The 16,965-nt window shown below is 46.9% G+C and overlaps 1 protein-coding gene across 2 annotated transcripts in view; it reads right to left on the bottom strand.

Annotated features, from left to right (window-relative positions):
* The window catches only part of LOC309394889 (granulocyte colony-stimulating factor receptor-like), a 64,349-nt gene extending 47,625 nt beyond the window's left edge, over positions 1–16,724 (bottom strand). Inside the window, exons 1-3 of one of the 2 annotated variants that reach the window (XM_081958560.1) lie at positions 16,623–16,724; positions 14,815–14,895; positions 10,346–10,424 (exon numbers count right to left, since the gene is read on the bottom strand). In XM_081958560.1, the coding sequence (XP_081814686.1) occupies positions 10,346–10,412 (67 nt within the window). In that variant the 5' untranslated portion in view covers positions 10,413–10,424; positions 14,815–14,895; positions 16,623–16,724. Of the gene's footprint in view, positions 1–10,345; positions 10,425–14,814; positions 14,896–15,891; positions 15,966–16,622 lie in introns of those variants that run through there. The other variant, XM_081958559.1, reaches the window with a different exon arrangement.
* Between the last annotated feature and the right edge of the window lie 241 nt (positions 16,725–16,965).

Genomic DNA, 16,965 nt, shown 5'->3' on the forward strand with positions numbered 1-16,965 from the left:
GAGTTAGATTAATCTCCATGGAAACCTGATTTACTGGTTGGAATTTCTTCTAGTATAGAATGATTAAAAGGGTACCTGGAGATCACTTATTCCAACCCCTTATTCCTCACCCAGAATCTGATTTTTTTAAAAAATAGAATAACAGAGTTGGAAGGGACCTTGGAGGTTTTCTAGTCCAACCCTCTGCTTAGGCAGGAAACTCTACACCACTTCAGACAGATGGCTATCCAACATCTTCTTAAAGACTTCAAGTGTTGGAGCATTCACAACTTCTGGAGACAAGTTGTTCTACTGATTAATTGTTCTGACTGTGAGGAAATTTTTCCTTAGTTCTAAGTTGCTTCTCTCCTTGATTAGTTTCCACCCATTACTTCTTGTTCTACCCTCAGGTGCCTTGGGGAATAGCTTGACTACCTCTTCTTTGTGGAAACCCCTGAGATATTGGAACACTGCTATCATGTCTCCCCTGGTCCTTCTTTCTCTTAAGCTAGACATACCCAGTTCCTGCAACCGTTCTTCCTATGTTTTAGCCTCCAGTCCCCTAATCCTCTTTGTTGCTCTTCTCTGCACTCTTACCATCTCTAAAGCGCTCCATGGCTCAGGACCTAGTTACTTGCGGGATCGCATCCTACCACACACTTCCCTGCGACCTATCCGCTCTCACAGAGAGGGACTCCTCCGGGTGCCGTCCACTAAGCAGTGCCAACAGGCGGCGCCTAGGAGTAGAGCCTTCTCTGTGATGGGCCCAACCCTCTGGAATGACCTCCCCCCCGATATTAGAACCACCACCGACTTCCGCTCCTTCCGACAAAAACTGAAGACTCACCTGTTCCATTTAGCCGGCTTGGCCCATTCATAGTCTTATTCTACCTCCTGGCAGATATTTTTAATTGGGTATTTTTTAGGGGTTATTTTAAATATTGTTTTTAAATGCTTTGCTTTATGTACAGTTTCTTATAGCCTCCTCTTTTAGGTACTGAGTATGTAATTATGTTTGTACTTTCGATTTATTTATGTGTTTTATCTGACTGTACACCGTCCCAAGTCCCTTTGGGGAGAGGGGCGGTATAAAAGTTCAAATAAAGTAAGTAAAGTAAAGTAAGTCCAGAGTCTCCACATCTTTTTTACATCGTGGCGACCAAAACGGAATGCTGTATTCCAAGTGTGGCCTTGCCAAGGAATCCGTTGCTATACAGGTAGTCCTCGATTTACGACCGCAGTTGGCATCGGAATTTCCACGGCTAAGATCGTTAAGTGAGCTGTGTCCAATTGTATGACCTTTTCCCCCATAGTTGTTAAAGCAAATTGCTGCATTTGTTAAGTGACTCATGCGGTCGTTAAGCGAACCTGGCTTCCCCCATTGACTTGGCTTGTCAGAAGCTGGCTGGGAAGGTTACAAGTGTTGATCACGTGACCAGGATACCGCAGCCATCATAAGTATGTCCTGGTTTCCACACGCTCAAATTTTGATCACACAGGGGATACTCAACCATTGTAGGTGCAGGAACCGGTTATAAGTCCCTTTTTTCAGTGTGGTTGTAATTTTGAACGGTCGCTAAAGAAATGGTTGTAAGTCGAGGACTACTGTGGTGTCATCTCTCAATTCAAGCACACTCAGGGCATGGCCAGTGATGTTGTGCGTGCTTTTAGATGGCTTAATTGACCGTTTTTGATCAAAGAAAAGAATGTAAGTACTTTGTTTCCACTTGGAAACCACTTCTGGACTTTCTACCTGAGGTGGGGGGGAAAATGAAACTTTGATTTTAGGTTTTACTGATTAGATTGATTGGTTGTTATAGAAATGGCTAGTTTATAATATTATGGAAAAGTAAAAAGTTGAGGTTTGATGTTAATGCCTTATCCTACTGCAACAGAGGGAGTCGGTGCATTCCCCACCCTTTCCCTCCCTCTCTTCTTCGACACTTCTCTCTTCCCCCTCCCCTCCCCTCTGGGTCCTATTATTTCCTTTTGTATTTTTGTATTTTATACTATAAACTAATACAAAAATTAGAAGTGAGAATGCTTTCTTTCTTTCTTTTTCTTTCTTTCTCTTTTCCATCTTTCTCTTTCTTCCTTTCTCTTTCTCTCATTCCCTCTTTCTCTCTTCCCTTCCTTTCTTCCTTCCTTTCTTTTTCTCTCATTTTCTTTTTCCTCTTTCTCTTTCTTCTTTTACTTCCTCTCTCTCTCACTCTTCCTCTCTCTCTCCTTTCTTTCTTTCTTTCTTTCTTTCTTTCTTTCTTTCTTTCTTTCTTTCTTTCTTTCTTTCTTACTTTCTCTTTATTATTTCACCTTTCTCTTTCTTCCCTTTTCTTCCTCTTTCTTTCTTTCTCTCATTCTCTTTCTCTTTCTCTCTCTTTTCTTTCTTTCTTTCTGCCTCTTTTTCATCTGATTCTTTCTTCATTTTTCTTCCTCGCTCTTTCTTTCTCTCACTATTCCTTTCTTTCTTTTTCTTTTTCTCTTCTTTCTCTTTTTTCTCTCTCTCTTACTGTCCCTCTCTTTCTTTTTCCATATCTCTCTCTCTCTCTCTCTCCCTCTCTCTCTCTCTCTCTCCTCTCCTCTCCTCTCCTCTCCTCCCCTCTCCTCTCTCTCTCTCTCACACACACACACAGGGTGGATGCAGGACAAGCCCCACATTAAATCGAACAGATTTGGAATTCCAACAATAAAGAAAGTTTGGCGTTCAGGGTTGAACTGTGGGAATCCTTGATGCTCTCAGAGCTTGGAGGTTTCCTTGCAAGCATTTTATCAGGCGTGCCCTGATGATGTTACCTAGCTGGGTAGTGAAATGTCTTCAAGAAAACCACAGATTTGGGATTAAAAATGGCATTCCGTCGATGTGCTGACTCCCTGCGTATCACATCAAACATGACCATTCAAAGGTGGCTTTTGGGATGGACCCGTGAGAGAACATCTCAGGTTTAAAGGGGCTGTGGGAGTGAGGGGTGGGAGAGAGAGACTCTGGGATTTGCACACCCCATGATCTAATTAATTCATAATGGAGGGAAGAATTAAAATTGGATTCGTAATTGCAGCACTAACTGCACGAGACCTCTGGGGAGGGAGAGGATCAGCAGCTACAAGGACTTTCACCACCAACCCAGAGTCCCTTCCTGCAAAGCCGCTTGGAATCCCCTTCCCCTTCCCTGGGGGGCTGGTGCTGATGAAAAAGAACCCGGGAGCCGGCTGGCTTTCTTCCAAAAATTTGCAGCCCTGGACACAATGTTCCCTCCACTACTTCCACGAAGCCGGCACAGAAAGAAAGAGAGAAAAGGAGAAAAAAATAATAATAAGGCAGCTATTGAATATGGAGAGAACGTGGCTCAGAGAGGAACAGAGAGAAACAGCAAGTGGAAGGTAGGAAATCCGAAACTGTCCAAGTAGAGGAAGACAATTCACCCACTGCATTCAGTTTTGGTCGCCACGATGTAAAAAAAGATGTGGAGACTCTAGAAAGAGTGCAGAGAAGAGCAACAAAGAGGATTAAGGGACTGGAGGCTAAAACATATGAAGAACGGTTGCAGGAATTGGCTATATCTACAGAGGGATAGAATCAAGATCACGTGAAGGGTTAATACCACTTTATAATGCCTTGGTAAGGCCACACTTGGAATATCTTGCATTCAGTTCTGGTCACCACGATGTAGAAAAGCTGTGGAGACTCTAGAACTAGAGTGCAGAGAAGAGCAACAAAGATGATTAGGGTACTGGAGGCTAAAACCTACGAAGAACGGTTGCAGGAACTGGGTATGTCTAGCTTAAGAGAAAGAAGGACTAGGGGAGACATGATAGCAGTGTTCCAATATCTCAGGGGTTTCCACAAAGAAGAGGGAGTCAAACTATTATCCAAGGCACCTGAGGGTAGAACAAGAAGCAATGGGTGGAAACTAATCAAGGAGAGAAGCAACTTGGAACTGAGGAGAAAATCCCTGACAGTGAGAACAATTAACCAGCGGAACAGATTGCCTCCAGAAATTGAGTGATTTATCATTGGAGGTTTTTAAGAAGAGATTGGAGCACCATTTGTCTGAAAGGGTATAGGGCCATGATGGTAAGCCACAGGTGGCACGCAGAGCCATATCTGCTGGCACGCGAGCTGTCAGATCAAGTGTGCATGTACGCTGATGATTTTCGGCCTTCTGGAGGGCCAGGGGAGGCCGTTTTTGCCCTCCCCAGGCTCTGGGAAAGCCTCAGGAGCCTGGGGAGGGTGAAAAACAGGCTCAACTGGCCTACCAGAAGTTGGTCTCCAAACTTCCGGTTGGCCCCTAGACTCCCAGCCTGAGGATTCGATGGTCTTTGTTCTAAAAGTTTTCCTCGGATTCTCCAGCGGGGGTGGAAGGTTTACGTTGATTCCCACCTGCGCATCAGGTGCAATCTTCATCGGAAGGGATGTAGCCCCAGGCTCTGAATCTATTGCAAAACAGGAAATTGCTTTCCCCTTCTTGACACCATTTTTTAAATTAAAAAGAAAAGGAATAAAAAGAAAGAATAAGAACCGTACAGAGAGGGAAACTAGCCGAAAGGAATCTGGAGGAAATGTCATGGTGGTTGTTGTAGGTGACATTGAGAGATTTATGCTGGTCGTCCTCACTTGTTGTTGTTAGTCGAGCAGTCATGTTTGACCCATCGCGACCCCATGGACAATGTTCCTCCAGGCCGTCCTGTCCTCTACCATCCTCTGGAGTCCATTTAAGCTCAGGGCTACTGCTTTGGTGACTCCATCCATCCCCCTCATTCTCTGCCGTCCCCTTCTTCTTTTGCCCTTCATCGTTCCTAACATGAGGCTCTTCTCCAGGGAGTCCTTTCTTCTCATCAGGTGGCCAAAGTCTTTGAGTTTCCTCTTCAGGATCTGGCCTTCTAAAGAGCGGTCAGGGTTGATCTCCTCTAGGACTGACCAGTTGGATTGCCTTGCAGTCCAGGGGACTCGCAGGAGTCTTCTCCAGCACCAGAGCCCAAAGGCCTCCATTCTTTGGCGCTCAGCCTTCCTTATGGTCCAACCTTCACAGCCATCCATTGCAACTGGGAAAACCAGAGCCTTGACTAGACCCACTTGTGTTGGCAGGGAGATGTCTCTGCTTTTTAGTAGGCTGTCTAGATTTGCCGTCCTCACTTAGCGACCCCAATTGCTATTAGTGATTTGGTCACAAAGCATTATGGCCGTTAAACCAAACATCATGTGTGACCATATAACCTTGCTTCTTCTCTGGTCATTAAGCAAATTACCCACAATCTTTAAGTGAGACATACAGTGTATGATTCACCTAACAACTGCAATGATTCACTTAATGACTGCGGCAAACAGGATGTAAAAATGGGGCCAAGCTCCCTTAACAACTGCCTTGCTTAACCCCTGGGGTGAAGGTGGAACTTTGAAACGGATAAAACAGGTCGTCCTCGACGTACGACCAATTTTCCGTTGCTAAGTGAGACATTTGCTAAGTGAGTTTTGCTCCATTTTACGATCTTTCCTGTCACCGTTGTTAACTGAATCATCACAGTTGTTAAGTTAGTAACATGGTTGTTAAGTGAATCTGGCTTCCTCCCTGACTTTGCTTGTCAGAAGGTCGCAAAAGGGGATTGTATCACCCAGGACACTGCGACCGTCATAAATGTGAGTCGGCTGTGAAGCATCTCAATGTAAATCACATGACCACGGGGATGCTGCAATGGTCATCTGTGTGAAAAATGGCCATAGGTCACTTTTTCAGTGCCATTGTAACTTCAAACGGGCACTAAATGAATGTAAATGTTGGAAGTTGAGGACTACCTGTACAAACCCAGTAGGAGTCAGTTGCCAAGCATCTGACTGCTGATCACGTCTTTTAACAACGCCATAATCCCTTGCAGGGCGGAGTCTGGGCATCTGAATGGAGCTAGCACATTGTATTAGTGGCCCGATGCCTTTCCTGTTGCCAGCGCGGAGTTTTGTTCAGCAGATATATTCCCAGTGTGCCCAGAGGGAGAAATAGCTGCCTCTACCTAGGATCGAACTCGCAGCCTCCCGATTGTGAGGCGAGAGCTCCACTCCTAGGCCAGCGCACTACTCCTTGTCAATCATGTGACCATGGGGAGGCCCAAACGGTCGTAAGTGTGAAAAAAAAACTCACGCCACTTTTTCCTCAGTGCCGTAGTAACTTTGAATCATCCCTAAACCAACTGTTGTAAGTTTGAGGGCTACGATCGGTAAATGGATCTTCTGGGAAGCCTGCTGTAGTAACTTCAAATGGTTGCTAAGCAACCGGTCGTAAGTCGAGGACTGCCTGCGCTTGAAAATGAGCAAGGGCTTGCATTTAGACTGGAGAACTAGGTCAGTGTCCTGTGGTTTATTTTCCTGGGCCATTTAATTGCAGTGAAGGCCAAGAGGAAAAGAGAGCAGCTTCAGGGGGGTGATTATTGATTTGACACCTGCAAATGATCTGGTTGACAAACAGGAGCTCAAGCCAAGTTTACAGGTAGTCCTCGACTTACAACGGTTCTATTTAGGGACCGATGTGACCACGGCACTGGGGAAAAAAAGTGACTTCTTTTTCACACAGGACCTGCTGCAGCCACTGACTCATAGTTATGACGGTCACGGCGCCTGGGGTCACGCGACCCGCTTTTATGACTTCCTGACGGGCAAAGTGAATGGGGAAGCCAGACTCACTTAACTACAGGTAGTCCTGTACTTATGATGACAGTTGAGCCCAACATTTCTGTTGCTAAGCGAGACATTTCTTCAGTGACTTTTGCCCCATTTAATGACCTTTCTTGCCACAGTTGTTAAGTGAATCATTGCAGTTCATAAGTCAGCAACATGGTTGTTAAGTGCATCGGGCTTTCCCCTTGACTTTGCTGGTCAGAAGGTCGCAAGAGGGGATCACGTGACGCTGCAACCGTCATAAGTATGAGTCAGCTGCCAGGTGTCTGAATTCTGATCACGTGACCATGAGGATACTACAAAGGTCGCAAGTGTGAAACACAGTCCTAAGTCACATTTTTGGCGCCGTTGTAACTATGAACGGTCACTAAGCAAAATGTTGTAAGTCGAGGACCACCTGTTATTTAACAAATGCAGTGATTCACGTCACAACTGCAGCAAGGAAGGTCATAAAATGGAGGAAAACTCCCTTAACCGATGTCTCGTTTAGAGACCGAAATGTTGAGGCAGATATGGTGGGGGCCGAGGGCCAAATGATGTTCGGAGGACGCGGGTTTGCTGTTTGAGAGCAATCGCGTGTTCCGACCCTCATCGCCCTTCTTTCACCCCTGGGTGCCTGGGATTACAGGACCCTGGTCTCCGGCTGGTGTCGCTTAACGCCAGGTCTGTGGTACATAAGGCTCCCCTCATTTACGACCTCATACAAGAGGGTAGAGCGGACCTGGCGTGCATTACGGAGACCTGGTTGGGCCATGAGGGGTGTGTGCCCCTGAGCGAACTATGCCCACCAGGCTTCCGGGCGTTTCACCAGCCGAGAGTCCAGGGCAGGGGCGGGGGGGGGTAGCGGTGGTTATTAGGGAAAGTCTCAGACCTCATGAGGTCACTGTGCCTCAGATAGGCGGGTGTGAGTCCCTCTTTGTGAAGTGGGGCCTTGGAGCTCAGGTGGGCCTTTTTGTTACATACCTGTCTCCCTGCTATGTTTCATCAGCCCTGCCGGAGCTGTTGGATGTATTAGCTGGATTGGCGGTTGATTTCCCCAGGCTCATGGTCCTGGGGGATTTCAATCTGCCTTCCATTGGCGAGACATCCGAGTCAGCTCGGGAGTTCATGGCTTCCATGACAGCTATGGACCTAACTCAGTTAATTCAAGACCCCACCCATAATGGGGGACACACGCTCGACCTGATGTTTGTCTCTGGGCAGTGGATGAATGATCTAGATTTAGGGGATATTTCTATTCAACCCTTGTCATGATCTGATCATTTCCTCATCAGGCTTGACTTCCATACCGCTACCCCTCGCTGCAGGGAGGCGGAACCAACTAGATGGTTCCGCCCCAGGCACCTGATGGACCCCGAAAGGTTTCTGATGGAGCTTGGGACATTTCCTGAATCCCTTGCTCACAACTCGACCGAAGCCCTAGTGGGAGCCTGGGATAGGGCTGCCGCTGGGGCTTTGGATCGTGTTGTGCCTTTGCGGCCTCTGACCCGGTGTCGATCCCGGATGGCTCCCTGGTTTACCGGGGAGCTCCGGGAGATGAAACGCCAGAAAAGACGCCTAGAGAGTGGCTGGAGGGCCAGCCGGTCCGAATCTGATCAAACACTAGTAAGAATTTATATTAAATCCTACTTAGTGGCGATAGAAGCGGCAAAACGGCAATATTTTCCCGCTCTTATCGCATCCACAGATAACTGCCCAGCCGCCCTGTTTAGAGTGACCCGCTCCTTACTTAACCAAGGAACTGGGGAAGACCCCTTGCAGGGTAGGACTGAAGAATTTGTTCAGTATCTGCAGGATAAAATTGCTCAGATCTGGACAGGCTTGGACTCTGACTGGGTAGATTCGGGCGAGCCGACGGGGATGAATCTTGAGGAGACAATCTGGGATGGGTTTGACCCTGTGACCCCCGAAGGCATGGACAGGATTATGGGGAGACTCAGTGCTGCCACTTGTGTGCTGGACCCGTGTCCTTCTTGGTTAGTTTCGGCTTCCTGGGAGGAGACACGAGGCTGGCTCCAGGCGATTACCAACACTTCATTGAGAGAGGGTTTTTTTCCCACCGCCTTGAAGGAGGCGGTGGTGAGGCCCCTCCTCAAGAAGCCTTCCCTGGACCCAGCTTCTTTAGCCAACTATCGTCCGGTCTCCAACCTTCGCTTTGTAGCGAAGGTTGTCGAGAGTGTGGTAGCACGTCAGCTTCCCCAGTACCTGGATGAAGCTGTCTACCTGGATCCATTTCAGTCGGGTTTCAGGCCCGGGTACTGCACGGAGACGGCATTGGTCGCGTTGGTCGATGATCTCTGGCTGGCCCGGGACAGGGGCTGTTCCTCTGTCCTGGTCCTATTAGACCTCTCGGCGGCTTTCGATACCATCGACCATGGTATCCTACTGTGCCGACTCGGGGGGTTGGGAGTGGGGGGCACCGTTTTATGGTGGTTCTCCTCCTACCTGTCGGATAGGTCGCAGTTTGTGTTGACTGGAGGGCAGAGATCGACCCCCAGGCGCGTCACTTGTGGGGTGCCCCAGGGGTCGGTTCTCTCACCCCTCCTGTTCAACATATACATGAAACCGCTGGGCGAGATCATCCGTGGTTTTGGGGTACGGTATCATCAATATGCTGATGATACCCAACTTTTCATCTCTACCCCAAACCACCCAAACGATGCCCTCGACGTGATGTCCCGATGCCTGGAGGCTGTGCGGATCTGGATGGGGAGGAACAGGCTCAAGCTCAATCCCTCCAAGACTGAGTGGCTGTGGTTTCTGTCATCCCGATTTGTACATCTTGTTCCATCTTTGACGAAAGGAGGAGAAATTTTAGCCCCCTCAGAGAAGGCCCGCAATCTGGGAGTCCTCCTGGATACATGGCTTAGTTTAGAAGAACACCTGACGGCCATGACCAGGGGGGCCTTTTACCAGGTTCGCCTGGTACGTCAGTTGCGCCCCTTCCTGGATCGGGATGCTCTGTGCACAGTCACTCATGCCCTCGTCCTTTCTCGCCTGGACTACTGCAATGCTCTCTACATGGGGCTGCCCTTGAAGAGCACCCGGAGGCTTCAGCTGGTCCATAATGTGGCCGCGCGGGTTGTCCTGGGGGTACCTAGATGCTCCCATGTTACACCCCTTTTAGGCAGCATGCACTGGTTGCCGGTTGTTTTCCGGGTGCGATTCAAGGTATTAATTATGACCTTTAAAGCGCTCCATGGCTTAGGCCCAAGGTACCTGCGAGACCACCTACTGCCACCACTAGCCTCCCACCGTCCAGTACAATACCATAGAGTTGGCCTCCTCAGGGTGCCGTCGGCCAGGCAGTGTCTGCTGGTGACCCCCAGGGGGAGAGCCTTCTCTGTGGGAGCGCCTTCCCTCTGGAATGAGCTGCCCCCGGAGCTCCGCATAATCCCTGACCTCCGGTCCTTCCGACGCGCCCTAAAAAGTTGGCTTTTCCAGCAAGCCGGCCTGGCCTGTTAATTCTAATTTTAACTTATTTTAAATGTATTTTTAAAAAAATTCGGTTTGTTTTTTTGGAAATGGGTTTAATCTTTTTTTTAACTTTTGAGATGTATGTTTTTTAATGTTGTACGCCGCCCTGAGTCCCTTTGGAGAAGGGCGGCATATAAATCCAAATAAACCAAACCAAACCAAACTACGGCCGTAAGTCAAGGACTGCCCATCCCGAACCCACCAAAAACTCTTCTGGATCTCCGTTCTTACCTAAGCAGGATTGGCAGGCGAGAAGAACCACGATCCACGCCAGGGTGAGTGGCATCCTGAAACTCATCGCGCACCGCAGCTGCAAAGAGATGACAATGGCAGGCGTTTCAATTTCCCTGGTGTTTTATCCCCCTTTCTTTGAAACGCGAATCTGTGTCCGTGAGGCACATTTTAAATTATGCAGGTGCACGCTTCCAGCCATCTCCCCCCGCTCGGTCGCTCCACCAAGCTGGCACACCAGGAAGACATGACTTGGAGTGGGAGAAGAAAAAGGAAGAGGGGGCTTCACTCTGATTCAACTGTTTTTTTTTGCTCCAACGAGCCAAGAAAGAGGGGCTGTGAAAAGGAATTAGCCTGGGATGGGCTCAAGATAGAGAAGGATCTGGACAGACTTGAACACTGGGCGCTATCTTACAAAATGAAATCCAAGGGTGAAAAAAGTTAGGCCCTACATTTAGGCAAGAAAAGCCACATGCACAGGTAAGAGTATAGGTGGTACCTGGCTCAATAGTAGTGAGAGGGATCTTGGAGTCCTAGTGGACAACCATTTAAATAGGAGCCAGCTGTGTGCAGCAGCTGCCAAAAAACCCAACACAGTTCTAGGCTGCATAAACAAAGGGATGGAATCAAGATCACGTGAAGGGTTAATGCCACTTTATAAACCCTTGTTAAGGCCACACTTGGAATACGGCATCCAGTTTTGGTCACCATGATGTAAAAGCAGGTGCTGAGACTCCAAAAAGAGTGCAGAGAAGAGCAACAAAGATGATTAGGGGACTGGAGGCTGAAACATATGAAGAATGGTTGCAGGAACTGGGTATGACTAATGTTTAATGAAAAGAAGGACTAGGGGAGACATGATAGCAGTCTTCCAATATCTCAGGGGATGCCACAAAGAAGAGGGAGTCAAGCTATTCTCCAAAGCACCTGAGGGCAGAACAGGAAGCAATGGGTGGAAACTAATCAAGGAGAGAAGCAAGTTAGAACTAAGGAGAAATTTCCTGACAGTTAGAACAATTAATCAGTGGAACAGAAGTTGCCTCCAGAAGTTGTGGATGCCCCAACACTGGAAGTCTTTAAGAAGATGTTGGATAGCCATTTGTCTGAAACGGTATAGAGTTTCCTGCCTAGGCAGGGGGTTGGACTAGAAGACCTTCAAGGTCCTTTGTAACTATTCTATTCTATTCTATTCTGTTCTATTCTATTCTATTAAGATGTACCTTGCATGGTCCACAAAGGGGGCTCGGGAGGATTAAGGTCAAAGCAATCTGGAATTAAGGAGGAATTTCCTGACAGTGAGAACAATCAATCAGTGGAACAGAATTTGCCTCCAGAGGTTGTGAATGCTCCAACACTGAAAGTCTTTAAGGAGATGTTGGATAGCCATTTGTCTGAAACGGTATAGGGTTTCCTGCCTTTCTCTCTCTCTCTTTCTCTATGTCTGTCTGTCTGTCCCTCTATCTATCCCTCACTATATATCCTATATCTCCTTTAAAATCCATCCATCCATTCAATCTATCCACTCCTCCAACTAGTCTCCCTTTCCGTTTCTCACCTCACCTTCTTCTCCAATCTTCAACGTAAGGACTCCCTCCCCCATTTGAATTACTTTTTGGTAAAGAAACCAAGTTGGAAAGGGCTTTGGGGATGTCCCGGTGAAATTCCAATCAGCCATCCTGAAAACCATGTTGGTGAGATCGATAACCTCCGATTATCTCAAGATGAGACCTGGTGTACTGATGGGCTTTTGAATGGCTCCTGCTTGGCGACTGTCAGCAAGCCACCTTGATTGTTTTTTAACTATTATTATTTCATTTATTAAATTTATATGCCCATCTCACTGCAAAACACTTCATTGTTCTATGGTTGATGCATTGCACTGATGATGTTACCTAGTTTGGAGCATGAAACGCCTGCAAGAAAAGCATTACGCTTGGAGACCCTAAATTTCATCCCAGGGCTACAAATATTCTCCTTTACTGATACATTTCCCACCAGAGATCGCCTCTGCATCTCACACAGGCTGGGTATCTTCCTATCCTAATGCTTCTCTCCCCTCCTTCCTCCCTGCCCATCTCCTATGCCTTTAAACATTTTCATCGGAGTAAAAAATTTTTTAAAAATCAAATAGACAATTTTTCTCTTCCTGCAAGGCTGCCTACTTTCCCGAGAGCTGAATTTCCAGGCAGCCAAAGGATTGGATGGTCCTGTTAGCCTTGGTTGTTCTGGAGGGCAAAGCTGGAGTTGAACGTTTCATGGCAACTAAGATTTTATTTATATAGAATTGAATTAGAATAGAATAGAGTATAGAGCAGAGTAGGGTGTAGAGTAGAGTAGAGTAGAGTAAAATCGAGTATAGAGTAGAGTTGAGTCAAGTAGAGTGTAGAGTAGAATAGAAACGAATAGAGTAGAGTAGGATAGAGTGTAGAGTAGAATAGAGTAGAGTAAAGTTGGATGGAGTGTAGAGTAGAGTAGAGTAAAATCGAGTATAGAGTAGAGTTGAGTCAAGTAGAGTGTAGAGTAGAATAGAAACGAATAGAGTAGAGTAGGATAGAGTGTAGAGTAGAATAGAGTAGAGTAAAGTTGGATGGAGTGTAGAGTAGAGTAGAGTAAAATCGAGTATAGAGTAGAGTTGAGTCAAGTAGAGTGTAGAGTAGAATAGAATATGAATAGAGTAGAGTAGGATAGAGTGTAGAGTAGAATAGAGTAGAGTAAAGTTGGATGGAGTGTAGAGTAGAGTGTAGAGTAAAGTAGAGTAGAGAATAGAGTAGAGTAGGGTGGAATAGAATAGAATAGAATAGAATAGAATAACAGTTGGAAGGAACCTTAAAGGTCTTCTAACTTTTGGAGCCAAGTCCTTACACTGATTAATTGTTCTCACTGTCAGGAAATTTCTCCTCAGTTCTAAGTTGCTTCTCTCCTTGATTAGTTTCCACCCATTGCTTCTTGTTCTGCCCTCAGGTGCCTTGGAGAATACTTTGACTCCCTCTTCTTTGTGGCAACCCCTGAGATATTGGAACACAGCTATCATGTCTCCCCTGGTCCTTCTTTTCATTGAACGAGACATTAAACAAGACGCTAAACTAAACAGTTAGTTGTATTTTGCCTTCATTGTTTTTACAAAATAGCTCAAGGCGGCGAATATATCTAACATAACTTCCCCCACCTATTTTCCCATGACCCGGTGAGGTGGATTGGGCTGAAAGAGGGAGAGGGACTGGCCCATATGGGTCATTTAAGACCAGGAGTTTGGACACAAACTGTGCAATTGGAAGATTTCAGCCTTGAATAAAGGTAAAGGTTCCCCTTGCACATATGTGCTAGTCGTTCCTGACTCTAGGGGGCGAGGCTCATCTCCGTTTCAAAGCCGAAGAGCCAGCTCTCTCCATGGTCATGTGGCTGGCATGACTCAACGCCAAAGGCGCACGGAACGCCATTACCTTCCCACCAAAGGTGGTTCCCATTTTTCTACATGCATTTTTTACTTGCTTTCGAACGGCTAGGTTGGCAGAAGCTGGGACAAGTAACGGGAGCTCACTCCATTACGTGGTGCTAGGGATTCGAACTGCCGAACTGCCGACCTTTCTGATCGACAATCTCAGCAGTCTTAGCCACTGAGCCGCCGTGTCCCACAGCCTTCAATAGCTGACCTCTAATGCACCCTTCTATGGCAGGGCTGTCCGAAATGGCTAACTTTTAAGATTGGTGGACTGCAACTCCCAGAATTCCCCAGCCAGTATGCCTGGCTGGGGAATTCTGGGAATTGAAGTCCACCAGTCTTAAAGTTGCTGAAGTTGGACAGACCTGCTCTAAAGCTACTGTTCTTTCAATGATTTTTCTTTTTAAAACAGAAACAGGTCTTTTGACAGCAGATTCTTACATCCTCCCCTATCCCTGATTAAAATCCGTTTCTCTTCATTGTCAAAGGAGAGTAAGTTTAGCCTATGGTGCCCCAAAAGAACCAGGAGGTGTCTGATAGCATCTTTTCTGCTTTAAACCAAAGCAGAAACTTTTTGTGATCTGGAGCTCCCCTCATCCGGTGCATTTCTCTTCTCTCAATGCTTCTCTCCATCTGCGACTACACAACACGCTCTTTGCTTCTTTTAACAACATTCTTCAAGGGGGGAAAAAAAACAACCCTCACATCCTTTGTCTCTATTGCTCTGCATGCAGGACATTAACAGGGTGGGCTTGGAAAGTCTCAAGAGGGGTCGTAAGAGAGCTGTTGGGTTTGTGATGGCAAATACGGCCTTGGCCAAGCTCTGAAAACCAGGAGTTGGCAAAGTCTTGTCTGTACCACCCCCCAGCCCCATCTCTTCGCTCAGGACCTAAAAAAAGGGGGGGCACTGCAATTAATCTCCCCGTTGCTCTGCGACGTGAGGAGAGCCTCATCGTTCCCTTCTCTGGCTTCTAACTCCGTCCTGCTGTTCCTTTTCTGCAAAATGATACTTTGAAAAGATGGTACTTACCTCCGAGCGAAGCTTTGGCTGCCGTGGTTTTGGAAAATCATCGCTTCTCGCACACCGATGCAAATGGGGCGCGCTGGTTTTCTAGACAAAAGGCAGGCAAGCAGGGAGAGAAAAATCACGAGGACTTTCGGCTTTCATTCTGGATGTTTGAAACCTCGGCAATTTCTTGCCTGCCACAGAAATGTATGCGGTCTCTGCTTTTGAAAAGAGTCCCCAAAACCCCCTCTGACTGGTTCTAGAATAGAGGGCCCTCCCTCCCCTGGGTTAGAAGAGAGAGAGAGGGAGAGGGAGAGAGGGAGAGAGAGAGGGAGAGAAACTTAGAGAGAGAGAGAGAGAGAGAGAGAGAGAGAACTGGGAAAGAAGATGTGAGTGAGAGAGAGAGAGAGAGAAAGAGAGAAAAAAACACACACACAGAGGAAGATATTGGAAAGAAGAAGTGAGTGAGAGAGAGAGAGAGAGAGGAAGAGAGAAAGTGAAACACACAGACAGAGGAAGAAAAAGTGGTAGAGAAAAAGAGAGAAAGAGAAGAGAGAAAAAGAGGAAGAGAGAAAGTGAGAAAGAAAGAGGGAAAGAGAATGGGAGAAAGTGAGAGAAAGAGTCAAAAACAGAGAGATATGTGTGTGAGAAAGAAAGAGATAAATGAGAGAGAGAGAGAGAAAGAGATAAACGAGAGAGAGAAAGAAAGAGAGAGAGAAGAGAGAAAAGAGGAAGAGAGAAAGAGAGAGAGAAAGAGAATGGGGGAGAGAAAGTGAGAGAATGAGACAAAAACAGAGAGAAAGAGAGGTGTGTGTGTGTGTTGAGAGAGAAAGAAAGATAAACAAGAGGGAGAGAGAAAGAGAGAAGAGAAAAAAGAAAGAGGAAGAGAGAAAGTGAGAGAAAGAGACAAAAACAGAGAGAGAGAGAGAGAAAGAGATGTGTGAGAGAAAGAATGAAAGAGAGAAACAACAGAGAGGGAGGGAGGGAGGGAGGGAGGGAGAGAGAGAGAGAGAGAGAGAGAGAGAGAGAGAGAGAGAGAGAGAGGTAGGTTCCAATCTAGCATAAAACCCACTTCCGTACTGGTTAAGGCAGAAAGCTCACTTCAAATGGGAAACTGGAGCTCCATCTCATACAGATAAAAGCTGCAAAGCCTCCGGAGGCTGAGAGGAACAGGTGAGGGGAGAGCAAAGCTTTGTACAAGCTGCCTGTTATGAAGGGGTGTGGCCTATACTCCCTGGCCAATCAGCAGAAAGCTGGAGCGAGGAGTCCGAAGAGCCCAGCCTGAAGATGCCAGAGGAGAAAATGGGGCAACCTGTGAAGTTGGTACTAGACTTCAGGGCACCTGGTGGTTTCCCTTAACATTATTTTCCTTTCTTATATGCCAACAAATCAAGTCAGGTTTCTCCCTCAAAAGCACTGATGACCCAGGTTCAAATTCTCCTGCTTTGGACATATGATGTGAAGACTCATCTGTCTGAAGGAGGCTCTGAGGCTGGGAAAGGTGGAATCACCAGGAGACAGTGCGTTCTAGTCCCACCTTAGGCGTAATAACAGACTGGGTGACTTTGGGCCAATCACCAGCAGACGGTGAGTTCTAGTCCTGCCTTAGGCACAAAAAACAGCTGGGCTACTTTGGGCCAATCACCAGGAGACTGGGAGTTCTAGTCCCACTTTAGGCATGAAAACAGACAGGGTGAATTTGGAATGGGAGTGGTGGGTTCCTACCGGTTCGGACCGGTTCTGCTGAACAGATAGTGCTGCTTTCAAACAGAGAGCGAACCAGTTCTCTGTTTGTTTTAAAAGTAGCCCCCCCCCTCCCGGGTTACGCTTACCTTTATTCCAGCTTCCGAAGCCCAGCTGATCCAGGGTGGCAGATTGAAATGCCGCTCCTCAGCTGTTTTCCTTTTTTTTCCTGAGTAATTTTCGTTCAATTGAGCATGCACGCACAGCGAAGCCAACCGGTAGTAAACTGGTTAGGAACCCACTACTGTGGTGAATTGTAGTCCTATCTTAACTTTAGGCATAAAAGCCAGCTGGGTGACTTTGGGCCAGTAACTCTCTTTCAATCGAATCCACCTCACAGGGTTGTTGTGAGGAAAATAGGGGAGAAAGGAAGGAATATTAGGCGTGTTTGCAATTTTGAGTTACTTACAAAATAATAATGGTAGGATAAAA

The sequence above is a fragment of the Natrix helvetica genome, assembly GCF_964273705.1.
Source record: "Natrix helvetica genome assembly, chromosome: 1".
NCBI classification, from domain to species: Eukaryota; Metazoa; Chordata; class Lepidosauria; order Squamata; family Natricidae; genus Natrix; species Natrix helvetica.